Genomic DNA, 26,934 nt, shown 5'->3' with positions numbered 1-26,934 from the left:
CTTCTCGAGTCAGATAATTGCGCCTTCCTCGATAGACAGCATTTTTCGAAAGCGTGGCTCGGTGAGCGGAGCTGGGAGAGATATTAATTTATCTGAGGGGAGTCCTGGTGATAGAATGTGGCGATTTATTATAGGACAAAAATGTGGGTCATGACGTCAAAGGTCTTGACAGTTAGCATTTACAGGTATCTATGGTGGTGTCCAGGGAACTGGCCTGTGTGTAACACAGTGTTTCCCTTGTCTAGTTGGTGCTAATCAGCAGATTCCACACGGATTACAAGCATTTCTATGGTTCCTCCCATAAGATATCCTCTAGAATGTCCACTAAAACATTTCTAAAACATTTGATGGCGAGGCCAACTTTTGTCACAGAGAGTAGCCATTCTGTTCCTTTGAGAAAATTAAATGAAAGAATCTGTGATGGCTTCCCCTCTCACAGTCCCAGTAACTGGATTGTTTCTTGTTCACAGTTTTCCTTCTGGTAGCACAGGCGTAAAAAGGCAAATTTCATGCAAAAAGGCAAATTTCGCGGCCCCTGAAGGATTTGTTGGTTGGACTGGAAAGTAACTTAATCGTGTTACACATCTATACAGGTACCAGATGAGGAGCTCAGATTACATTGTACATCTCCCTGAAAGTTGGGGAAAGATGTTGCTAGCGTTGACTGCTTGCTTCCAGTGTTACTTAATTTTGTAGGTTGCAACACTAATTGTCCCATAATTTCTACTCTGAGTGTATGACGTCAACAGTTGATTATTGGGTGTATTATGGCATTTCTAACACTGCATAATTAATCAGTGAATGATTTATATGGAGTCTGCCTTCTCTACAGAAGTCTGCTGTCATTGGCTGACGTAATTTGTGTAATAAGGTGGTTGTACTGGGTCATGGGACGAGAGTTCCCTGGGGCGAAGGCTTGCCCACTCTTAGCGTGCTTCCGTCTACTCAGCGAGTGTTTGCGGTAGGGTTAGTTATGCCGTGCCTGTGTATGGAAAACTGTGAGTGATTTGTGAGCATTTTCAGGTTTATGAAAGTCTATCATCTTCTGTTCACAAGGATGGTTGAATGTTTCTGGTAAGTTTGATAATGGAGAATTGTTTTGATATGTAAAACATGTGACTCTAGGGCAGTCGTAGTGTAGTACAAGAGGGCATGCATAGGTCATCCTAGTTACCGAACACCTGTAGGAAGTAATGTATAATACTGTTTTTTCCAGTTGAAGTATTTCTTTGGATTTCACAGAAAGTTATAAACTGCAAGTTATGTTGCTTCTGGCAACTGTTTTGGTACTTAATCGTGATGTTGAAGAGTTTTTGCAAGGTTCTTGTAAAACTGTCCAACAAATAGGACATGCCTTGCTATGTATGTTACCAGGTAGTCTTGTTGTGGGGCAGGAGAATGTGTTCGTTCCTTGTAATTTTTAATAGTTGGTAACAAGAAAATTTAATTGACATTGGTATGGACAATTTTGATATGGTTACTGCATTCTAAAGGATGAATGTAGTATGTAGTTAGCTACCCTGCCGTTAAAGAATACAAAGTAGGAAATTCTTTGTCTGCTGTGTACCTTGGTTGTACAAACTTCCGTAGCTGACTCAATGTTTTCAGAAGTATGCATCCTGTGATGGTACATATGTACGTGCTAACTCCTGTATTTTCTTTGACATTTGCACACAGGTCTTACAAAAGCTTGACGCAGAATGGGGCAAAGAGAACATCCCAGCCTGTAAATCTACACACCATAAAGACGTGCGTCACCCTTACACAGGTGTAAATAAGACAGGTAAGCCCGTATCTGTGTTACGATACTACACGTATCTGATTCTAAACATGTCTGCTAGGATATCATACTCAAAATGATCCTCAAGATAGTGAGATGGGTCAAACAGAATCATGTTTATGTTACATTTTACCTCCAGGACTTTGCATAAGCAGCTTTACATTTTCATTTGAAGGTACAGTTTGTAAATAAAGTAAACATAAATGATGTAGTAGACTAATCATACATAAGCCAGCATTACTGCATTGATCTATCAAAACAACTTTCAAAAAGACCACTACCCTTTGCCCCTCCCTCTTTCATAGATGATGTCAAAGGGTTTGAACACACATTTCCTTACTTTTGATAGTTGCATTGACAGTTGAAATCCTAAAAAAACAAGGAGGTTTTATCAATATCAAAACCTCCTTACTTAAAACTTGCTGAGAATTTAGTTATACAGTTTTTATGTTAAGGAAGTTTTAGAAATTTTTAAACACCAGAAAGACAGGAAACCATTGCTGGATATTTTGCCTGATTACTGCAGCACTAATGATGAATGTGGATGGTAGAAAAAGAAAACAAATGTATGTACTTTCCTCATCTTGCTAATGTAACAAACATTATTCAAGTGGTTCTGAAGTGTTGACAGGTCCTGCTCAATTGTCACCATTTGTTGTCACAGTTCTAATTTGGGCACAGGTGTCAAACAGTGGATTACTGTGATCATCTTTGTTCTTTAATCAGGATAATAACACAGGTGGTACATGTGTTTGCATACCAACAGACGGACACTATGGATTTAATGAAAGGAAGTATCCTTGGTTTATTGAAGAGGATCAACTAATCACCATAAAAACTGTGTTTTGTGGGAGAAAGATGACTCAACTTCAAACAACCTTACTTAAAAACTATAATCTGAAAGAAGCTTAGACACTCTAAGCAAACCTACTTTCCTAATCATTGACCAGGAATCTAAATTATGATACATTGTGCAAATCTCTCAATAGAATTACGAAAAGTTGGAAATTGATGGTACCAAAAATTTCAAAGAAACAGATGACATTGGCCAGATGGACTTTGTACAACTTTTTTGTAGTTGTTTGGTTGAAAATTTGTGTGAAAATTCTGGCATAAATGGGTTTTGTTTGCTTGCCCAGCAGTTGGTGTGAATTTCTTTCTCTGCGTCTTTTGCTATTCTGTCAATTTGTAACTTTTCTTCCATTAGAGATGGTGACTCTCATTTAATGACTACAAGAGGCATAATTTATACATGTTAATTCACTGCTATGTATGTCAAGTGTTCACCTGAATGTGAGAGCCTTTTGTTGCATTTACAGTTTGGAGACAGCTTTGTTAACCCAGGCAGGTGTATATTTAACCAGAATCAACCCTGCAACTTTGAATACAGTGAAAAACAAAAGAACGGATCTCTCATCGTTTCTTTCTGCATTAGATTTTGTGTATTTTTCTGTCCTTTTGCTTTACCCAAAAAAACTTCCCCTCCAGTCTTTATTAGGTGTTGAGCGACGTGGCTAGGGCTGTGTGAGAATGAATAAATGTCAGTTCCCACCAGTTTTGCTGCTATTAGTGCCTAAAGGAGAAAGAAGCATAAGATGTTTGTCCTCCAATTTAAAGTGAACTTAGTTTTCTTTCTACTTCCAGACAAAAGTGCCGTGCAAACACTCACGTGGGCATGAGAAGGCTTACCTTTGCTTTCCCACCACTATATGCACATTACTGGACTAATGCATTGCCATATAATAGGTAAGAATCAGGGCCGACTAGTCAGTCAAGACCTATTAACTTGCCACAGGTTAGACGTTCTGATGTTTTTCCCGGTCCTGTAAATACACACACACCCCGTGTGTTAGTATTAGCTCTCACTGCATTATGCGTCACTCGCTTGACAAATGTTTCCCATGTTTGCAGTGCGCAGCCCTGTGTGCCCAGAGTCGCCCGACAAAAGCAGACGATTCCGCGCCGATGGCCCGAGTGGACGTGCCCAGAAGTTGTCGACGGCGCTAGCAGACATGAATGCGTACGCGTACCCAGATCCTAGAGTTACGGACTGGGGAGTGCCACATGCAGAGTACGCCCCCAGGCCATACACGGCACCCCCTACAGGGAGACACTACTCAGGTATGCCTGGCTACGGGCCGCCGTGGTACCAGAGTGACATTGTGTACTCGTCGTACAACACCGGTGGAGGGGTGAAGCTCGTCGAGATCACGGACGAGCATGCGGAATATCTACAGAGTCTCGCGACCGCCAAAGGATTTGTGGAGGAGGATTACGTCCCCCATGAAGGACACATGCAGGATGTGATCCCCAACTCCCCACCGGTGGACGAACCACTATCCTGGAGGGACCTACAGACCAGCCCAAACCCGCTCAGCCCCAGACCAAATTACTACCCGAGTTACGAGCACTCAGACTACGGCTCAGTGTCCCCTCCATATGCAACTTCTCCAGAACATAGGCAAGGGCTGGGCTATCACGATTCATTCGCAACTGAGAATCGAAGACTGGCTCGCACTTTGCCCACCCCACTTAAGACAGAAGGGTATCCGCAAATTAGGCCATCGCAGAGCCCGACGTACGGATTGAAGTACGGTAGTACCCATTGGGGAGGCGTGTCCCCGGATGGACCCTACTCCGCAGACCAAGAACAGGGAGATCTCAACAACAGTTTTGACTCGAGCTTCTCATCGATAACCCTGTCTGAGTTGGCCCCTTTAGAGCAGAGCGGGGCGTCAAGTTTGTTCACGGAAAGGTCTTCACGAATGGCTACTTTGGAATGGGATGGGCTTATTCCAAACCCAGACAGTGCCATCCTCGCAAAGCAGTCGCGGGAATCGCATCCCACTACGTACAGACAAAGCAATGTAGGAAATTCCAGATGTCTACCCTTAGCGTATGAGCCAACAGAATGGCAGGAAGTGAAAGGTGATTCCTCACTGCCGTTGAACTCAGGAGTGTCAAATGATGTTTCCTCAAAGCAAACCAACGTCCGTGTGTACTCTCGTCATTCGGCAAACTCGTCACAAAGCAGCGGTCCCGTGCTCAATAGCGCCTGCTCTTTACGAGCAAACGGGTCCCCAGCCAAAGCACAACAGCCATACAGACCAAAGTCATCCGGCAGCATTTCAGGGGACATTTCGCATTCTGTTAGTGTTGGAAGCGCTGGTACCTCTTTGGCATCGAGCCGACAATCAAACCGAAATTCCTCAAGTTCTAGTGCGTCCGGTAGTGTTGGACCCACAGCAGTCAGCAGTTCCACAAGACTCAGGCAAGAAGACATGATGCCATTGTCTCGAAGCAACGGATTTGCATCTGTGTCTAGTCTGGGGTCTTTGAACTCTAGGCAGTCCAATTGCTCGCCCTTCGGGAGAGAGGATCTGACACAGAGCTCTCGGACCAGTTCAGCTCAGTTTGCAATGAGCTTGCCAAAGGAGATTCCGTTGAGGAGTAGTAGAAAATGGTCCTCACATCTTCCAGTTGAAAGGAGGAATACAACACTAAGCAGAAAGGTACCGTATTACACTTTACAAATTTGTTATTGTTGTCGTAATTTATATATGCAGGTATTACTATTACTATAGTAATGTCAAGACCTGTCACAAATTTTAACCTCGAGGGGTAAATGAGCAATGGATGAATTGATAAAGTTGGTTTTTCTAATGATGAAAATGTTTGCACTAGGTACAGCAGGACATTGATGTACCAACTCTACAAAGCCACAAACTTCTGCCTAAGCAACAGGTGGTCTCCACTGATCAAACTCTGAGGTAAGCCATTTATATATCTAATCAAGTCAAAAATGTTTGGTCCAATCAAAGATTTAGAAAGACTGAAAATACAGATCCAGATCTACTATTATGTACAGCTAAGAAACATTTTAGGTGCTTTAAACAGGAAAAAAACAAGATGTGATAGGTTATGTACTAATAGTGTTAATCTCTGTTGATGTGCATTATATGTCTGAGTGCACTTTTTCCCAGGGGCATGCTCCTGGGGCATGATCTTTAATTAAGTGCAAGACAAGTTACAGCTGTTTTGCCATGTTCTACCCAAACCCATGTTGTTCACGATATGCCCTATTCAAAAACGGACCCAATGTATGACGGTCAGGCTTAAGGATGAATGCAATTTTCTTTGGGATAACTGTTCCATTAAATTGAATCCCTTCCAGTCGCAATCCCTGGTTGAATTTTCAATTAGTCGAAAAGGACAACAAGGGTGTCTTTCATCGGCCCCATGCATGGCAGAGCGATACAAGCTGCCCCGTAGTTCAAGGGACGGTTTAGCGCGAATGTTGCATGGCCACGTCACTTAGTGATAACTGCCACCTGTAGTATAAACCTTGTCCACACTCATGAATAGCTCCACCTGTACTGAACAAACCTTTAAACCTACACCCATTTACCGTCCAACCTAACAAGCTATTTTTGTATGAGATAAAGGCCCCGTCCTATTTAAGTCAGCCCTACAAATTAAAGAAACAGTGCAACTCAGATTACGCTGCATTATTAATGGATGTAGCAAGACAATACATGTAGAAATAGCTTCCACTGTGTACACGTTCTCTTTTAATTGCCACTTGACCGTAACATGGAAAGCCAACAAAGTAGCAATTATAATGTTGGCAAGAGATCCCCCAACAAATGTTTCCAGTTGCTGTCCAAGCTTTGTGCGTTTGAGTTCTGTTAATGGTCCTTGACAGCATCAAAAGTTCCGGCCGCAGAAAGGACAGCGTGCCTGGCTTCGTGTTTGCCGAACTTCGTCCAGACTTTAACGGCTGTTGGCAAGCTATCAGACGTTAATCCGTCCGTAATCAAGCGTTCTTTCCCTCTGTTTGTTCTTTGAGCTGAACATATACCACCGCCACCACCTAAAAGAAGGCTATTAAGAAATCTCCTTATGTACTTAGCATCCTAATTTAATTTCCCAAAGGGTTCCCCCTCTTCCTCTAAATCTTCCAATGCTGGACATGCCTGATTAAATTGTAATTGGCTTGCATATTTGGCAGAGCTAGGGGCTAATGAGGTATCCAGCACTGAGGATCAGACCAAAAATAATCACAGGAGGCACTTACAAGCAACTATGAAATTAACACAGTCAAAGTTGCCCAAGAAGACCACTCAGTAGAGGTATAAAATCTGATTTATGTGGACAGGTGGTTGCTATAGACAGAATTCTTAATGCTTGTGTCAATGGGAAAAGGGACTACCAAAAAATGGTCACATTGACCAGGTGGTCCTATTGTAGAGGTGATCAATTGTGAAGGTTTGACTGTAATCATTCAACTTTTTGTCTGTAAATATCTTTAGATGGAGGTTTACATACAAAGCAATTGATAAAACCCAGTCTTCTTTTTCTTAGACAAAAATGTATGCACACTTGAATGTTGTTTTTGTACATGCACATGCGTGTTGTAGCCATAGGTCTTGGTAGTCACTGAAGTCAAAGGTAAACTATTTGGTATACTAGATGTCACTGCTGATAATGGTATCCCTTTTGTTGCAGTAACTGTTACAGTCCATTTGTTGACGGTATCAAAGTCGACCAGTAACTTAATTAACCGTACATGCTAACCACTTCCATTGACAAAACTGTCACAAGAATCACGTATGGCGTTCCAATCTGTTTAACACGAACACAGGAGCCAAATTTCTTTTATCCTTACTCAGTCCTTTATTTATTCCTAATTAGTAATATAGAAATAATTTTATGACTCTTTTAGTAGCATTTTGAGTAGCATAGAGTAATGACTAATGAAATTTTAAAGTCGATCACAGCAGTTGTTAAAAGGACAAGTAAATACACCGTTGCCCCATAATTGTCGGGCCAAAGCAAATAGGTTTATTTGTCCATCATAGTAGCATTGAAATAAGCTGTCAAACTCCTGAAAGTTTGTCAACAGTAATTGGAATTCATTACAATGAATCAGATTGATTTGACAACCATTATTTTGTTGCAGGTAGATTTGTGCGTACCGGCGCATTATTATTAGCTGAATCCTACAATGACTGAACATACTAGATATTTGTTAAAAGCTGTGATTGGGTTTGAAAGTGGATGAAAAGGATAGATGTTTGTGTAAGAGAGGCGTGTTGTGTGTCGAACCTGACTAAACTCAGCTTCTCATGATCATTATCACTCACTCCAAATAGACATTCATTCAAGAATGGTCGGCAATTGTCTATGGTTTGAAATGTTTTCACCCCTGCTCCTTTGAAAGGTGCCAATTAAGGGTTAAACCAATTGTCAAGAGACAAATGCCGTCAGATGTGTTTACAGTATTGTTTGATAAGTTTTTATGCGACAGTTGTGCCACAAATTGTACATCACTTTTGCCTCTAATGTGTGACAAGAAGCTTCTGAGTAGCAAGTAAAATGTTGACCCTTTCATATCATTACTAACTGACAGAGTGTGTAGTCTTGCAGAAAATTCCTCATCCTGTTGATAAAGTCTTCATTGTCTATCAAATTACAAAGTTTGGACTATCACTTATTCAAAAGGGGCACATCAGAATTTCTGCCTTTGTTGTATGAAAGAGTTAAGGCTGTGGTTAGCAGGTGGTATGATGAGGAGACAGTAATTTAGTCCACAGTAATTCAGACCCTCAGGACCTCTGTATTGTTTCCTCTCAGGTCCTAGTATTCATTTCTTGTTGGCTGAGATCTGTAGAAACATTAGGTGGTATTACATGTACTTGTTTAGCACATGTATGGTCCAAATGCTAACTTTATAACTAAAGAATAGAAAAGAACACTTATGGCCAGCCAGTGCTTGATATATTTCATTCAAAGGGCCTGACTCTGCTATTTCGCAGCGGACATTAGATCAGACATACCCTTATCTCAGGACTGATTAAACTGGGTAGTTATAGGATTAGGTGTTTAGGGAGACCTGAGACCCATGCTGAGGTGTTTCAAAGCATCCCAAATAGGGCAAAAAATGTGGCATGTAATCAAAGATGTATTCAAAGCATTCCTGAAATCCAGATCAGGGTGAAACTGTTCAAACCAATATTCCGAGAAAGGGAATTCAACGAGCATTAACTGTTTCTTTGTTGGGCTGTCAATACTAATACTGACTACCTGTAATACATATTTTAGTGCTTAACTTATCGTCATATTTTATTTATTCGGATTCTGAATTGCTTTAGTATACATGTTGAACCCTGGTAGTTATCTTTAAAACAAATTGTTATTAAAACAAGACAACTAAGCCACACAACGGTAAAGTTTGCTATATACTGACAACAACAACAGCAGCTGGTGCAATAACAACAACTGTTTTGAAAAGTGTTGTGATTTTATGTGGTCGGTTATCCACACGATAGGTCAGAAGTGCCCTAAGGAGGTATTACCGACAGTGCAGCGGTTTGGTTGCTATAGCAACACAGACAGGTATACAGACACGCTTGGAGTTGTGTCTTCATTCTCTGGCCATTAGTAACAACTTTCCAGCGCTGTAGTTGCGGTCAGGTGATCTAGAGTATTTTTATACCCATTGTAGAGACTACTGAAGCAGGTAGAATTGATGTGTTTTTTGAAAGTTTAAAACTTTGTACGTATGTTTCAGTTGGAAAAGTTGCCATGTAGAAACGAGAGAGCTCTTTGTTGTTTCACCTTATGTGCCCTAGTTAAGGTAGTTTTCAGTTGCCTCTACCATCACCTTCTACTTATAACTAATGCCTCAGATGTTGAAGGGGAGAATCTACATTGTATATTCTCAAGAAAACTGTCAAACTGTCCGAAAATGTAGCATTTGCATTGGGAAGTATTAAATCTTCAATCAGAACAACAAACACACGCAGGGGAATTGGCAGAGTTTGTTTTTTGTTGATCCTCTAGATCAACAAGCTATAGATAGGAGAGGGCCGGGTTAAATCCTTTCCACATTAGTGGCAGTAACAAGGGGATCTGGCTACCCCTTTCAGCTGATCCCTGCGGAATGTGATCTGTGTTTGTAGACTTAGAGCGAGGCTTCTGTGCAGCTTTTTATCACCATAAGGCGTAACTGCTAATACGTATGCTCTGTGTGTGTGCAGATATATCAGATTCTGTAATTCCAGTTGAACAGCAGACTTTGTATGATGCTGGTCTTTACATGTATTCTGTTGCGCCACTTTGAAGATTTTGTCTATTGCTGGGTGTTTTTTGTCTTAAGACTGTAAAAGGTTTGACGTTGGTACCCACACCTGTGCCCTGACGTATTTAATCTGACTCCTCTACAGACATGGCCTTGATGGTGCCTTCCATAGCAGACAGCTGCCGAGCATACGGCGAGCGTCCTCCGCACTATGGACCATCAGGCTCATGGAGTCACTGCAGGGTGTAGACCCTGAGGTCCGAGAACAGGTTCTCATCAAGGTAAGGACTCATCCTTTGTGAAGAAACCTTTTCTTTTGATATCAATATAGATTCTGATGGACATATATGTAGAAAGTAATACTAAAGCCATTGGAGGATAGGATTATTTTGCAATCTTGCAAATAACAACTTGTTTGTAGTAACAAATATAGTGTTCGTACATGGTAGCAATTGAAAGTGAGCTTATTTGTATGTATGGTTTTAAGATTTAACAAGAAAACATCAGTGACAACTGCTAACCTTTGATGGAAAAAGATGGATGTAAATAGCGGATTGTGGAGGTTTGCTGTTATCGTGCCAGTATGTTGTGCAGTAAAGGTAGAGATGCTTTGTTGGTAAGTCTTGGCTAACACTACCTGTATTTTTATAGGCAAGGTGCTTTAGACGATGGAGGCTGCATGTTAGATTACAGAGGTTGTTGAGACAAGAGGAGGCCTATAAGTTGCAAAGGTAAGAAACATGTAACAGGGTCCTTATCCCTGACAGCATTTTGTTCTTACATTGTTGCACCACGTTGGTACAAAGTTGATAGATGAAAATGATGGCCAGGTTCATGCATGCAGTTTTGACAAAGGAATTACTGTGATTGTTGAAATTTTCGTGGTGATTTGTGGTAACCTCTTCACTGCTAACTTAAACCACATCGAAAATACTTGTTCTATTTTCTGCCCGCCTATACCCCCTTGTTTACACCGCAAACTAAAAACCACTGCCTACTCCCTTGTTTCCTCAACCGCAAACTAAAAACCACCTGCAGTACTAGTGTTCAACAGCTCCGCCTAGATGTCAGACATGGTACTGCAGTTTTGCAGTACATGTATATACGATATTACACACAAAGTCTTCTTGTCACATTGTGTATAATAGATGCATATTGACACATACATGTAATTGCCAATGGCTTTGTTTCATAGAGTAGATGATGCAGAATGTTTTCAGAAAATCATTATTGATTAATTTTAGAAGACAGACAAACCAGTCAATCTTTGACCTACTAGTATATGTAGTTTTACAATACCAACAAGTGCAAAGCCTTATGATTGTTGTATACACTTCCAGAGCTGTGCAATTTTGGAGACTAAGCATACTTTCCAAGTGCCTGACTTCCTGGAGACACCACCTGGTGCAGCAGAGACAGGCAGCAGAAGAGTTGTGCCATAGACACCTGCTGAGGAAGGGTCTACATGGGCTGCAGTTTGCTGTGCAGCAGCAGAGGGCGCTGTCAGGAGCTATCAGTCGAAGGAGGGACAGTAAAGTGCTGGTCCGAGCTTGGATGACGGTATGAAAGAAATTTATTCTCAACGTTAAAGTAGAGCTACACCTTTTAAGTCTGCCATGTCATCATGTTAACATTTGTTAAAGAATTAGAAATTGACCAATGCAAGAAATAAACAACAACTTCTGATATGTATTGGTATCAACTACTGATTATAGATTTTTTTTACTGCCTGTTGAATGAGCACAGTCCAGTATGCCTATGAAATGTAGTTCACTTTGATTATCGTACTGTGTGTCACATTGTCAAGTTCATGACATGACTATACATATCTTTATCTGTATATACAGTGGAGAGAAGGACACTTGTCCAAACAGAAGGAGATCATGAAGAATGCATTTGAGCAGTGGCAGCAGTACAAGTCTGAATCTGAGAGGTCGGTTGAGATGCTTTGATTTACTTTAAACTACTAAGTACATAAACATGTTAAAAGCCTACTCCCAAAGTATGAAGGTGTTTAATTCAACAATAAACCAATACTCAACACATTTTGACAAAGTAAGTAAGGAATGTGATTTTCATATTAAGTATCACCCCGTCTTCTGTTTAAAAAGTTTAATTTGAGAATATTCAGAAGACATGTTGTTTGAAAAGCTATAGTTTGAATTTTGTAGTTGCTACTTGTTGATTAGAGATGATTAACAATTTTGCCCTGTTTGCAGGTTGAAGGCAATGGTTCACATGGCGGACCAGAGACTCCTGTCCCGTACCTACCGATCATGGAAGGGTCTGCTTCAAACTATGCAGAAATCTGCTGTGGCCAGACTACACTTCAAGTAAGTACAATTTAACCGATTGCAACGGACTAGGAAGGGTGGTGGGGGAAAGGCTAAAAAATATATTTGGAAAGAAGAATATCATTTAGAATTGACTAAAAAAAGTTGTTCTAATGGAAGAAATGCATTTTTGAACGCTTTGTTAACCTGGAAAATTTGACACGTCATTGCATGTCTTACACAATAATTTGGGCCCGAATGTTGTATTTTCAATTCAGTTCATTCATATTTATTAAGTATTGATGATATGCCTGTTTTTCATCACCAGAGTGACACTGCTTACCAAGTGTTGGCACAGCTGGAGGATGTACTCTGCACAGAGAATAGTCAAGGACAGGCAGAACGACCTAGCCAGGTGATCACACTTAATGCAATACTGTTGGGAAGTTTCATAATAAATAGACGAATACTGACTTGTTTCAGAGTTACCTTGTTCAGGACTTAGCAGCCGTTCATATATATATTTATTTATCAATCTATATCCAAACATTTTCATCTCTGCATTCAAGCTCTTGAGTGTTGAGAATAGTGAATGTTTCATGATTATTTATATTTTTATTCTTCTCATGACAGAATTCACTATGAGGAGAGACTTCAGAAGAAGACATTTGAACACATGAAAGCCATGCAGGTCAAGTACCAGATAGCAAGAAACCACAGAAGGTACAAATATATCAAATACAAACAAAGCTTTATTGTTAATATGCTTATATTCAGCATTTGTAGATTGTCAAGAAAACAGAAATCACAGTTTGACCACTGTGGTATACCCTGTTTTGCTGAAGACAGAAATTATACTTTGCAGATTGCTTACTTTGCCAAGATGCAAAAAGTTGTCTTGTAGAAAACTATTTCATAAGGAGATCCAATATAACCTTGATGAGCATGTGTATATGTTCTGTTTTAAACAGAACTTGCCTTATTATGCACTGCACTTTTGTGTATGATATGAAGAACTGTAGTGTTAAATTTAATGTCCCCATGACTGACTTGATCCCTCTCCTCCCTACCATGTTCAGCCATGTAGTGCTAGTCCAGTCCTTCCTCCAGTGGAGACAGCACACACAGGTAGCCAAGGTGCAGAACGTGCGAGAAGTCAGCCTGTGTAAGGAGCACTACCGCCTGGCCCTGACCAGGGGCTGCTTCAGGAGGTGGAGACAGGAGCTCAAGGCTGCCAGGGTACAGCGCAGGAAACAACAGGAACATGTCAGGTACACAACTCGACCTCTGTGAAAAGCGGCCCTGATGGCCAATAGAGCAATTTCAAGTGTAAATACAGGCACAAACAAACAAACATGTAGGAGCTTCCACAACTGTACAGCTCTTTTTCATCCCGCCTCATGCTTATTTTTACCCCCTCCTGTCTGCTTTCCTTTAATTTTCTTTGCTTCATTGCTTCCTTTTGGCTTGCTTTGAAATCCTTCTTTTGTGTCTTTTTCTTCCATCCCCCCTGTTTTGTAGAGCTACATGTACTTGTCTGCAGTTATATCTGTGCCCTTGATAATGCCAGATTTAATGCTAATTCTGTCGTTATTTCTCCCACTTTAAGAGCAGATCCATCAACGTAACCATTTTATTTCTTTTTCCAATAGACGAGCCCTCCAAGTATGGCAGTTACGGTGGAAGAGAAACCTCATGTACAGACGAATCACTGACTCCATGGCTAGAAAGGTACAATTCACTATTTTCCTATTGGCCAAATTTTAAATAGAAATCTGTCTGTTATCCTCTTGCAATTTTTATACACACATTTGATACAGAATCTACAGCTACACATCTGGGGAAAACTGCATGGAGAACATAGTACAATAGTGTTATTGAAAAGTCATTTTACTAGATAGTTAATTGTTGAACATGTTTTCTCTAGTCGCTGAAGAGAAGAGTGCTGTACAGTTGGCTGTCTCGTACCAAACAGTTGCGTGAGGGCCGTGAGCAGGCCTGTGGTGTGTTGCATCAACTGGTGCTGAAGAGATCCTTCTCAGCATGGAGGGAACATGTGCAGTATAGGGTAGACCTCAAGTAAGTTCTCTCGTCATTATATGATATTTCATATCAGTGCAGTAGGACACTGATCGTTAAATGGCCAGTCTGTGTAATACACGTGTGTGTTTTAAAAACCTTTTTTTTGTGAGGCATTTTGTTGTAAAATTAATGTGGATTCAGTTACTTTTGTGGTGGGTTTTTTTCATGGTAGTAGGGAAAATGAGGTATTTTAAATTCACAGTTGAAACAATTCTGCTGTACTGTTACTGTAATAGTCATTAAATATTACCAGGGAGACATGCTCTATAGTAAAACAACTGCAAAAGTTTCATGCTGAGGTATGAACATTGTGCTTTTGTTTCAGAACAAAAGAAAATCTTCAGTCCTGGAACTGCTAAATAACATAATGTTTACAACCGAGTGTATTTATAAGATGACTTCATTTTACAGGACAAAGATGCAAGTTACCTGTGACAAGAGACAGCACAGACTGAAGCTGATGATCCTGAATCACTGGAGAGCACAGTTTCAGTCCAGACTGTCCCACCAACAAGCCAGGGACATGTGGTCTCTCAAGTGTGTCAGGTAAGACAGAATAAATCCACAAAGAACCTGGTATAGATTTTCATTCGGATTTGATTGCGGTATATTGTGGTGGTATACAGATTTTAATATACAGACTGATATACAATGTAGAAAACAAACATTACAGTAAAATATTAAGTAGATGTATTAATTTTGTTAGATTGAATACTTAATAACTTATGAAAAAATTTGCTGCTGGCTTTTCTTGAAGACATTCCCAACATTGGCCAATCAGTCAGTCAGGTGGCCGTCAGCACGGCGTGAGTTTTAAATGGTGGAAGAGCCCTGAACTATGACAGACGTATGTAAAACAAGTGAGAACTTGACTTTGGGGTATGTTTAATATGAATTAGTTCATTGTATACACATGTACTAGTAGTCTGTCTAGGCTTTTCGATTTTGAGTTTAGCTTCCCTCTAACAACTGACTCCAATCTACATCTACAGAAAAGCCATACAGAAGTGGAGATACGTGGTGCATAGGAAACACCTGGAGGTGTTGTTAGTCAGGACGCAGCCTCTCCGGGACCACAGGGTGACCAGAGCAGCCTTCAGCGCCTGGGTGTTGGCTAAGCGAGTGGCTGACCATGACCGGCTGAGGGTGGACATGGCCAGGCAGGTGGTGCAGAAGAACAGGCTCCACCGCATGTTCACCGCCTGGAGGATCCTCAACCAGGAGACACAAACCATCGCTCCTCTGGCTGCCAGGAGGAAGAGGAGGGAGATTGTTAGGTAAGAAAGAAATCTCTTAGGTTTATGATTGTCCTTTGTTGATTTTAGGTGTCATCATGAAGAGATTTACATGTAGTGTACATGTGTCAAGTTCAATAGAATATCAAAATTACACCGCAACAACACTCCATATTTTAACTTCCAGCCTGAAAATTTATGGTTATTGAAAGAAGATATTTCTCCATTTTGTGGACAAGCATGAAACAGTGATAGTGATCTGATAATGAATCCCAGCATAAATTGCAGTTTATCATGCATGCCACCTAGCTGCCAAGATGTACACTGCAGCAACTTTCATTCCACTGAAGCCAGTGTCAAATAAAGTTTTCATGTTACAAGTTAATGCTTTGACACCACTTCCGCATTTGTGTTATAGTATGTAGTTGCTGTTATAAAACTGCTATTTGTTTGTTTGTTTGTTTGATTGATTGATTGATTGATTGATTGATTGATTGACAGATACTGGGATGCGTGGAGATGGGTGGTTCTGCGGAAGCAGCGATGCCAGGCGAGCCTGGAGTGTTTCCGACGTCAGCAGCTCTACGTAGCGTTCTCCCACTGGCACCAACGGGTCAACCTCCACCAGAAACAACAGGCAGCAGAAACCAAACTGGACATGTCTAAAGCCAGAAGGGCCTTCCAAGGATGGAGGGGTGAGTGGCATATTTCTTTTTCCTTTGCTGCCCTTTCCTGTCATAGTTCTGTCCTTTTCACAGGAGTTGGCTTTTGAGGATTTTTTTTGATAGAGAGTATTACTTGCTGAAATAAAGTTGATAAATATGCTGCAAAAGATAAAACATTTGTGTATCAACCGAAAAAAAATGCACCAACGATTTAGACCAAATATATGTACAGTCCTCCATAGTTTGTCTCTGTTGAATGATAGATATTGTACAGTATACTTCTTTTCAGTGTTCTTTATGTAGCTCAAGTTATTGTTTTGATATGTAGGGGTTGTTGAGAGGAAGCATGAGTTGGAAGAAAAGGAGATACAACACAAGGCCCAAGCTCTGAAGAGGAGGTTCTTACACTGGCAGCAACAGGCTCAGCTCAGGGAACTACAGAGGGAGGTGGAACATGGCAACATGGTAAGGAAAACAACACTTACTGTTCTATTGCGCAAGGTAACAATTACTTAAGCATCTGGATAAGGTTTGGGAACAGTCAAACGTTTCTGACAGCATCCGCTGTTTTTCGTCAGTGACATCAGTTTGGTCAGTCTTAGAAATTGAAGACCATTCTGCTAACCTTGATAGACAAAGATCGGTGGACAATGACATTACCGTATTTCTTCTAATAAAGGACGCACTTTTTTTACATTTCAACCTTCAAGATGAGGCTTCAGGTCAGAGCCAAAGTCGGGGTGCGCACTTTATTTAGGTTTTCTCTCGAGAAAAGTCGCGACGTAAGTCAGGAAGTCACCGATTATTACCCAAGCAGGCTAGCCCCGTCACTTCGCCGACACGCAACGATAATTTATGCATGTTCTGTTCTTATTCATGTTCTTATGTTTACAAGATAACGATGCTACATCATACGTATATTTTTTAAAAGGTATTCTATATATAAATTTAGTTGATTTAGCAATATCAAATATCAAATTATGAGACCAAATAACGCTGGGTGTTTTCAACCGCGCGACTATTTCAGTGTGTCGGGCCGGCCATAATTTCGTAACCCACGCCGCTTGTACTACGCCGCTTGCGACGTCAATAATTTCCTAACCACCCACACGGCTGCAAATATGGGCACATCGTGCGAATCTGTAGATATTATTTATCAAAAACGTAATAGCTAGAATCTGAAATGTTCCAGAGTTCGCTTCAGTGGGAGTTTTGTTTTTGTTTTGACGGATAAAATGCGAAAACCCACGCCGCTTTCGGCACACTTCCGGGTTCATTGATCGCTAAAATTACGCAAAAGCCACCATCAATCCGCAAATAAATGTATGCTTTCCCGAAAACATCTTTTGGTTTTGCATTTTCTTCACCATAATGTTGCTATGTAGTCGATAAAACCGTGTTTTTATTGCGTTTTCATGTGTAACATTTCAGACAAAGAAAAAACCTGGACCGCGATTCTGCTGCCCCATGATGCACTTCGTCTGCAATATTCCCGCCTTAGCTGCAGCAGCAACCAATCAGAGACGCGTAATGCGATCATGTGATGATGATTACGTAACACGCGAAATGCATCTTGGGGCAGCAGAATTTAAACAATATGGCGGCGGGGGATCGGCGAAATGAAATGATTTGTCAATGCAACGCTGTATTTTGCGGCATTATGCCGAGAGACGAACTTTTATTTTATCTCAAAATGAGTTTTACACGTTTGTCTTTGGCTAGCCCGGTAGAAATCAAGCGGATCGTCGTCTGGTCCTTCAATATCAAGGAAGTTTGTCAGATATCCTGGCGCGAGGTTCTCAGCGTGACGTTTAAACTTCAAAACTTTTTACTCAAAAATTATTTGAGCGGAGTAGAGGGTTAGTGTTGGCCCCAAATAATGGTAATGTTTTCCCGAAAGTTCCTTGAAAATGGAACGATTAAGAAAGACACCAGGACTTCATAGCGTGCCGAATACCGGGGCGTGGTCACATCTTGGAGACGCGCCGAGCGACGGCGGCAGATCGTAATCTCCAAGCAGATCCACACCGGGCGCGAAAATCGTAGTATGCTAGCCAGAGAAGGTCCAGTCAGCCAGAGAGGGTCCAATAGCCCGGTAGGCTCTCTGGCTGACTGGACCTTCTCTGGCTAGCATACTACGATTTTCGCGCCCGGTGTGGATCTGCTTGGAGATTAGGCAGATCGGGGGTGCGCACTTTATTAAGGTTTTTCTGTGAAGTATCTCAGCTGGCGTGATTGGGGTTGCGGTGAAGCCCAAATCGGGGGTGCGCACTTTATTTGGGGTGCGTCCTTTATTAGAAGAAATACGGTAGTAATGTCCACATTTGAATAAAATGACAAACTTGTACTCGATGACAGAAAAACTGATTCTATGAAGGATCTTTTCGTCAATGAATTGGGATCTTGGAAAATGATTTCAGGATGACTAGATCCCTGGTGTGTTTTCTGTAGCTTCCAACAGCTCTAACTCCTAACTTGTGTTGATTTTCCTCAGGCCCGTGCCCGTGTGCTGCTGTCCAATGCCCTGAGCCACTGGCAGCAGTATGTAGCAGGACAGAAGAAGTCCCAGGCCCAGTCTGCCGACATGCTGCAGGAACAGAGGGCTGAACTGCTGCTCAGGTGGGCTCTGTCACAGTGGAAGGAGAGACTCAAGGCACAACAGGTCGCAAAGTAAGCAAACAGTTTACTTGTCCGTGCTAGCAGTGTTGGCTGGCTATTGCTGACAGTCTATTTTGTAACTTTTGAAGAGCCTCAAATGTATCTGTGACAGGCACTGTTGTTGTGTCCATTCTTGATAGTTAAGAAATTATTTTATTGTATATTGTATCTACTTGAAAACAGCAAGGAACATACATTTTGTTTAAGTGTATCACATGCAGATTATAAATGCTTGAAACAGTTTTGTTCAAGCACTACAGTTGAAATTATGTATTGGTGGAATTGGACTCCTAAGTCTTGACCTTTGTCCCCAGGGAATTCCGTGACACGAGGGAGGAGGACTACCTCCGCCACATGCTCCGTTCCTGGAACCTCCACTCCAAGGAGTCGTTCCGCCGGTCCGTGGAGCAGTTCAACCAGTCCCTCCTCAACATCCAGTCCTCCGTCCCCAGCAGCGACCAGGAGTCCACCGCCTCCCAGGTCTCCTCCTACGAGAGCAGCGGTTTCCATAGCAACACCACGGCGCCGCAGTGGTCCACCAACAGCAGCGCCGGTTTCCATGGCGCCGTGGCTCCAGAGTTGTCCAACAACAGCAGCGGTTTCCACAGCGGGAAGAGACCCTCGCTCACCACAGACCCGTCTTCTGAGTCCAGCGACGCACGCTCCAGTTTCCACCGCTTTCCTCAGTGGTACGTGTCTTGTACTGTGGCAGCTTTTCAGTCTGTCGCTTTAAGAGTTAACAGTGTTTTCTGTTTCTATGTTGTTTTTTGTACACACATACCATTGTTGTGATTAGATGACATGCTTCAAGTAACATTAAACTTCATCTATTTTGAATGCCAATGAAATTGTTTGGATTAATTTGTAATTCAGTTGTCAAGAAAGAAATACAGATTATAAGAACATGATTATACTACTGATTCAGCTTGTACAGACGTCAATTTTTGTTACATGACTAAAGTGGTTACTAGTTATAGGTAGTAACCACATAAATTGTTTACCCCTACTTCACAGCCATGCGTGGGATGCTGACGTGAGCTCGAGTGAAGAAAGCTGCTCGTCGTTAGTTCCAGCTGGCTGGCCCCGTCGGAGAACCAGCCAGTCGACAGAGTCCACCCTCAGTGGCTGGTCAGAGTCCGTGGGAGTAGAGATCCCTTGTTCTTACCTTCAGGTAGGGTAATAACATAATCTGAGTACATTCTGATGATGTTGTGTGTATGAATGTATGATCATTAGTGTACAGTTGTCTTATTTTGGCTTTATCAAATGTAATGATAGGCCTAACTTTGATTTGGAAAATGCATAAAGAAAGAAGACGATTTTAGTTTCATTTTACTGTTAATATGTGGAATTATACATGAAGGTGTTCTTGCATACAAAGATCTGACCAAAATTAAAAACAAAACTGAAATGTATTGAAACTTGCATTGTTTTAAAGGGGCTCCTCTATAATATTTTTTACTGCAGGTTATAGTTTGTATGCACATTTTAGTTTTGAGTATGTTGAGTTTACTGCTTGTTTTTATTGCCTTATTATGTCACTTAATAACTTGAAACCAAAACTGTTTTTATTCAGGACTTCCTGACGTCAGCCATCCTTCGCTGGCGTCACTGGCCGGTGAGCGTCGCCTTTTCCCAGTGGAAGGAGTTTGTGAGGCAACAGAAAGAGCTGAGACAGAAGGCAGGCCAGCTCCAGCAGCGCTGTGCACAGATCTGCCTCAAACATGCCTTCAGGGAGTGGAGACGCAGCACCAACAACTCTCTCAAGGCACACGCTCACAGGGTAAGGATGGTTTGTCTTTTTTTTTTATTATCCTCAGTTGAGGCAAAGCATGATGTTTTTTCAAGTAGATAGTGGTAGTGCAAGGTGGCTTCCCTACGGCTTGCGTTTTTGGCCAAGCACTCTGGGTGACCCCTACTCTTTTTTGTGTCTTTGGGTTCTTGACATTGTACATACATCGCCATTCTGGATAAGGGAGCTTCTCTAAGATTAGGGAATAAAAAAAAAGGGATAATACAGTGTGATGACTCAATGTTTACTTAAACCATAATATAGGCAAAGGTCTTTTACATTTAATGATTTAGACTTTTATACCAGCTTTCTTTCTCACAAAACAAACTTTCAAAGTAAATGAAAACAAGCAAATCAGGTATCGAAATTCATACATTGTGTATGCTTACAGGTACATCTGTTGTTGTTTCACTACTGTGTATGCTTGATGTATTATTTTGGAAGCACTTCAGTCTATAACACATGATTGACAACGTTAATTCGTTCCACACACAGGAGACTGTAGTGTTGTCGGGCTCCCTACGTGCCTGGTTACAGTACACATCCTACAGAAGGAGAAAGGCACAGAAGAGGAGAGTTGCCGACAGGCATGCACAGGACACACTGGTGTGGAGGGCCTTCTGTACATGGAAAAACAAGGTTAGCAACAAAGACACTACCAAGAAAATATCAGTATTGTGAATAAATAATTCTCACATAAGATTATAGAATAAGTGCAATTCCCTACAAACGAACTGCAGAATAAACTTAAGAATGAACCAACCAGGAAACAAGTTGACTTTCATTAGAATATGATACGTCATGTAGTATAGATGCTCAGTACAATAGCAAAAATTTGAAATTCTGACTGGTGCTTTTTCCACCAACAAAAGAACTACTGTTAGTAGTGTACCACTTTTCCTAGAGAAAAACAGTTAGGCCAATAAGATACATTTGACAATGTATGTTTTTGTTTTGCGTTCCTGACTTTTAACGGAGGTGGGCAGGGCTGTAGGATTGGTCTATTCACAGACTTACATAACACTATCTTTCATACAGCTAACATAACCTGGTATCTAATGACTTCTGCTTTGTCAAAAATCATAGGAACCTTTTATTAAAAGATACTTACATGTAGTAGTTTCATGATATGTCATTGTAATCAGCTAACCCTGTGGCTTGTATCACAGGCGAATGACCTCCGTCGCCTGCAGAAGATCGTGGAGATCTGGCAGGGCGTGATGAGCGAGAACCAGCAGCTGGACCGGCTGGCGCGGCAGGTGCAGGAGGACATCCGGCTGAAGAACACGGCGCAGTGCTTCCAGGTGTGGGTGTGGCGGGCGCGACAGCTGCAGCAGGTGGCTCGATACCACCAGCACGTCACCGTCAAAAGGTGAAATAGGTTTTTGAATGATATGAAATATTGAAAGAGAAATCTGTTCTATTTGCCTATATTGATCTAAATCCAAAATTATGTAAGATATCATAACAGTTCTTAGTTGTGCAATTTGAGCTTTGTTCCAACACAAAGGAAAAACTCACCGTGAAATTGTTAGTTCTCAGTTATAGCTTTTACAAATTAACCAAAGCAAACAGCTGCTTTCCAATGAGAGGATCATAAAGTTCATATTAAGTTAAGCTCCTGACACACAGTTGACAAGGTTTGGCCATATTTGTTGACAGACTGCTGTCCACCCCTTTGTCGGGGACCCAGGGGCAGCAGTATAGTCAACTTTTGGATACCACTACCACTTCTACATGTATTAACAAATAAGCTTTATCATTTGTCAAAAACATGTCTTATTGTCATGAATGATGCTATAGTCAGCTATTTTTTTCCTTGTCCATCCAATAGGCATTTCCAAGCCTGGCTGGCTGTGGCACGTGAGCAGGCCAACAGGAGAGAGAAGTGCCACGCCTTCAGACAGCACACGCTCAGGACCCACTTCTTCCAGCTGTGGAACCTGCGCCTGCAGCAGAAACACCAGGTGACTTGACTTTTACTTTTTTTAAATTTCGATGGTACAATACATGTGGGACACAGGCAGCTATTGCTGGTGTCGTGTCCCACACATAAAACACTACAGAACTTAAAACATATACTGTAATTCTTGTTTCTTTCACTGTAACTTTAGGTTCACTGTTTTTACGGTCACCTCTGTACTGTGAACTTATCATCACCGTGAAAAACCTGTTGTAATTGTACTGTATTACATGTATGATTCCTTCACACATCGGGTCTGTAAATCACCTGCCGCCGCCATGAAGTTAATGTCCATTTTCCTTACACCGTGAAGTTTTACTACCATGAAGATGAAGTGAATTACGGCATTCCATGAGACTACAAATCATAAACAAAGCAATGAATACAATCTAGAAAAAGCAGCATAATAAAATACGGCCTAACCATCTATCAGGTGGAGGTGAAGCACCTGCTGGCGGTGAGACAGAGGATGAAGGATGTGCTGGTACAGTGGAGATGCTGGGCTGTGGAGAGGAGGGTACACAGAGCCTGGACACTAGAACTACAGGAGAAACAACAGAGGAGCCGGCTGCACACAACCTTCCGTACCTGGAGGATGAGGACACTGCTGAGTCAGAGGATCAAGGCCAGCATTAACAGTGGACTACTCACTAGGTAAAGAACTATTTTGATGATATTCAGTTGGAGCATTGTTTCAGGAAGAGGTATGAAACTTTATAATTGGCAAGACAATGCCTTTGCTCTTTTGTTTTGAACTCTGCTACGCATGATTGTCTAGACACATTTATTGTCCTTTTGATTCTATACAATCTTTTGTACATTTGGTGATACAATGCCTGTTGCCTATTTGCTTCTAGTCATAGAAGATCTTAAGAAGATGTTAAAGCATTAAGGAAGAAAAGGGGAAAGAGAGAATAAAAGAAAGAGATGAAAGAAAGAAAGCAAAAGTTGTTTATGCACCATGTACAGAGCATACTGTTATCAACATAATGTTTATGAGCTATCAGAGCATTTGGGTGCAAAAGTAGAGTGGCTTTATTGATAAAAGTAGATAAGCTCCTTAGAATTGTTAGATATTATTAGCAATAGCTCAACTGCCATGGATGTAACTTGTATACAAGTTGCATGTACCTGTTACAATTGTCGTACAGTAACGTTCTTCTTGTCTTCTTCCCGTATAGTTGCTTCCTGTCGTGGCAGCAAGTTACCCAGAGTCGCATCCAGGAGAGATGTAAGGTCCAAGAGTTCCAGGAACGGCACAAGAACAGGCTGGTGTCAGGATCCTTCCACCACTGGAGGAACAGACAGGGGCAGGAGAGAGCGCTGGTCCAGCTCTGGAAGAGTAAGGACAAGGCAGCTCTGGAAGCTGCCTTTGACTGGTGGAGACAGAAGGCCTTGGAAGGGAGGTGTAAGAAACACCGGGCAGCCTTCTTGTTGCAAAAGGTATGATATGTAAAGAATTGTGTATGTTAAAAAATTTCAGCTCAACCTCTTTCTCAACATTCATGACAATTGTCATTGTTTTAGGGGTGTCAGGTTTGATCCACTCACTCTGGGATTGACTACTCTTTTTGATAAGACAGTGTGGTTGGATCTTTAATGTACTTGAGCTTGAGGTGTGACTCTCCTCAAACTTGGATGACCCTAACCAAAACTAGGTACTCAGCTGATTTAACTGAGGAAATAGGTGTAGAGTGTCTTTACCAAGGGTACAGCATTGGAGCCCTGCTAGCTGTGCTAGGGATTTAAATACAGAACCTTAAGATTCTATGTCAACAGCCCTAACAACAAGACTTCCTTGCCACCTTGCTGTGTGTGGATGAAACTGAGGGGTCTGACTCATTTGTTGTTTGTTCCAGACGTTTTCCAAGTGGCAGCAGGTGTGTGAGGAGAACCAACGGAGGAAGGAGAGGCTGCTGGGATATGCACAGCTGTGGCACCACAAGACCCAATGGTGCAAGGACATGGAAGCAGTGGCCAATCAGCACTCTCAACAGGTTAGATACATGCAGATTTAGAGACACAAGTATGCAAGACAGTTGCTCATTGGCTTTCCCATTGAAAGCACTTTGCTTTTGATACCAGTAGATGAATTGCTTTTCGCTCCACATCTGACTTGCTTAACATGCAAAAATATTAATTGGTTTACCTTCTTATATGTAAGCAAATATAGATATGCAATATGACTTGCTTACCCCAAATTCATGTAAATTTAGCCTAGATGTCTTTAATCAATTCTAATAATATTTTTCTGTTCTATACAGAAACAACAGACACAGCTGAAGGCAGCGTTTGCCATCTGGCAGACCAGCTACAGGCAGGTGCAGCTGGGGCAGCAGCTGTTCCAACAGGTGCTGGTGCAGAAGACCTTCCACAGCTGGCTGCAGGTGGCCAGGGCTCGAGTCTACCACAAGAACCTGGCCAAGCAGTTCCAGAGTCGTAAGAAGCTGCAGCAGGTACATGTCTACATGTTTCCCTCTTCTGAAGCAGATGATTTTTCTGATTTGTTAAGTGAAAGCTGAATCCCATCTTACTTTTGGTCAAAGTATAAAGATTATTCATGCTTGACCAAAGCAGGATTTGTTGTTACAAAGATAAACCTCATTTACAAGAAAAGCTATACAGATTTGAAAGCTTGATTAATAGAATCTAAGTCTAAACACATTGAACAGAATGATGAATCGTACCTCTCAAGTCTTTGTAATCTATTTATCTGAAGCTTTTTTTCTGCTTATTGGACAAATGTTGTAACAAATTACTAAGTAAAAATGTTCTACATGTTCAAAACGGTTATCAGTGAAATAATATCATTTTTGTGTGTGCTTCAGGTCTCCTTGGCCTTCCATATCTGGAGGAATGAGTACAAGCTGCGCCAGCATCACCACGCTATCGTGGCCTATCAGACCCACAAGTCTACCTCACGCACCCTCCACACCACCTTCCAGGCCTGGAGGAATCTGGCAATGTCGGCACGCGCTGACAAGTTCCGGCAACACTCCTTACAGAAGAGGATGCTTCAGGACTGGAGGACAGCGCAGGTATCGGTTGAGACTGCCGAGCAGTTTAGAGAGGAGAGGGAGAAGGGGATGGCACGGCTCGTATTCCAGAGTTGGCGGCACTGTGTACAGCTGCAGAGAGACAGGGAGGCAAGGAAGAGGGCTTTGGAGCGGGCTTTGGGAGAGAGAACGCTAAGATCAGTCTTTGACCACTGGCGAACACAAGCCGCCGTCCTCACACACGTTAACCAGCACTCCACAACAACGCTGCAGAGGAGGGCGCTACTAGGCTGGCGGGACGTCGTCCGTAGGAAGCGATTACTCCTTGAGGCAGCGGAACAAGCCAGAGCCGTCTCCAACCGACTCCACATGCAGTCAGCATTCCTCTCATGGCAACAGCAGTATAATACGTCCCAGGAAAGGAACGCCATCGCAGAACAGCTTCTCGGGAGACGAGAAGAGGAAAGGCTACGGGAGTCGTTCCGTATGTGGGCGGAAGCAGCCAGGCAGCGTGCGGCAGAGAAGCACCATCTCCGCAGCATGGAGAAGAAAGTGTTCCGCCACTGGAAGATGTACATCGTCATGAGGAGGGAGGAATCTCGGCACCAGGAGGACATGGAGGATCTAGCACTGCAACACTACAACCAAAGACTATGGTTAATCATCAAATTTAGTAACCGTTATTTCACTAGGAGTACTGGAGTTAGAGATATGCAGACCGTATCTGTTTTAATCAGACAGAATAGCCTCTTAGTCTGTAGTTACGAAGTTAAACTTATGACATGAGATGATTTTCCTGTATTAAATGTGTTTTGTTCATTGTTGAAATGAATAAAAATGAAATAGCTTATTTGTAATTGTTACAACTTGAAAATCTTTAGAAGCTTGGTAAGATTGGACAAGGCAGTGAAGATATTTTTGTTTAAAATGTGTATATTGTTTTGTTTTGTTTCAGTAATGTGTACCTGAGGGCATGGCACAGAGAAGCTGTTGTCTGTAAGCACTTGAGGTCTTGTGAGAAGCGGAAAGAACAGAAAAGCTGGGGAACATGGAAGTCATCTGTGGACATGGCCTACACTGCAGATCAGCTGGTAAGGCAACATCTCAAAACAACATCTTATCTCTAACTGTTAGCTATTTCTCTGCCATCACATGTGTTGGTACAAATGTATGTCATTCACAATGCATTCCTGTTGTGAAAGTGCTGAATTTTCTTGTCTCTCCTCTGCCATCTCTGTCTGGAAACTGGAAGGCTCCACTAACAATGGTTGCTCACCGTCATGTAAGTTCTTCTTTGTCTCTATACTTCCATCTTCTTTTTATTACAGCTTTTTTTTAATACATGTAATGAAAAAGCTAAGCATCTTCTCCTTGACTGTATACCGAAAAACTCCTAATATGTAAAAT

At 41.8% G+C, this 26,934-nt stretch overlaps 1 protein-coding gene across 6 annotated transcripts in view; it reads left to right on the top strand.

The window, feature by feature from the left end:
• Positions 1–26,934, top strand: part of LOC136443594 (uncharacterized) — a 60,168-nt gene that overhangs the window by 30,796 nt on the left and 2,438 nt on the right. For 5 of the 6 annotated variants that reach the window (XM_066440884.1, XM_066440883.1, XM_066440889.1 and 2 more), the window contains 30 exons: positions 1,678–1,783; positions 3,692–5,292; positions 5,465–5,550; positions 10,009–10,144; positions 10,515–10,594; positions 11,204–11,423; positions 11,711–11,796; positions 12,083–12,196; positions 12,465–12,551; positions 12,770–12,859; positions 13,216–13,407; positions 13,789–13,867; positions 14,064–14,215; positions 14,630–14,764; positions 15,211–15,495; positions 15,955–16,148; positions 16,447–16,583; positions 18,613–18,788; positions 19,091–19,465; positions 19,791–19,947; positions 20,353–20,559; positions 21,064–21,207; positions 21,738–21,940; positions 22,403–22,535; positions 22,965–23,185; positions 23,713–23,974; positions 24,391–24,528; positions 24,796–24,987; positions 25,360–26,183; positions 26,483–26,618. In XM_066440884.1, coding sequence (XP_066296981.1) covers positions 1,678–1,783; positions 3,692–5,292; positions 5,465–5,550; positions 10,009–10,144; positions 10,515–10,594; positions 11,204–11,423; positions 11,711–11,796; positions 12,083–12,196; positions 12,465–12,551; positions 12,770–12,859; positions 13,216–13,407; positions 13,789–13,867; positions 14,064–14,215; positions 14,630–14,764; positions 15,211–15,495; positions 15,955–16,148; positions 16,447–16,583; positions 18,613–18,788; positions 19,091–19,465; positions 19,791–19,947; positions 20,353–20,559; positions 21,064–21,207; positions 21,738–21,940; positions 22,403–22,535; positions 22,965–23,185; positions 23,713–23,974; positions 24,391–24,528; positions 24,796–24,987; positions 25,360–26,183; positions 26,483–26,618 — 6,948 coding nt within the window. Of the gene's footprint in view, positions 1–935; positions 1,075–1,677; positions 1,784–3,691; positions 5,293–5,464; positions 5,551–10,008; positions 10,145–10,514; positions 10,595–11,203; positions 11,424–11,710; positions 11,797–12,082; positions 12,197–12,464; positions 12,552–12,769; positions 12,860–13,215; positions 13,408–13,788; positions 13,868–14,063; positions 14,216–14,629; positions 14,765–15,210; positions 15,496–15,954; positions 16,149–16,446; positions 16,584–18,612; positions 18,789–19,090; positions 19,466–19,790; positions 19,948–20,352; positions 20,560–21,063; positions 21,208–21,737; positions 21,941–22,402; positions 22,536–22,964; positions 23,186–23,712; positions 23,975–24,390; positions 24,529–24,795; positions 24,988–25,359; positions 26,184–26,482; positions 26,619–26,934 lie in introns of those variants that run through there. The other variant, XM_066440887.1, reaches the window with a different exon arrangement.

Source organism: Branchiostoma lanceolatum, chromosome 10 (assembly GCF_035083965.1).
Source record: "Branchiostoma lanceolatum isolate klBraLanc5 chromosome 10, klBraLanc5.hap2, whole genome shotgun sequence".
Classification (NCBI taxonomy): domain Eukaryota; kingdom Metazoa; phylum Chordata; class Leptocardii; order Amphioxiformes; family Branchiostomatidae; genus Branchiostoma; species Branchiostoma lanceolatum.
Note: the sequence above shows the minus strand (reverse complement) of the source record. Positions and strands in the feature narration are given on the sequence as shown.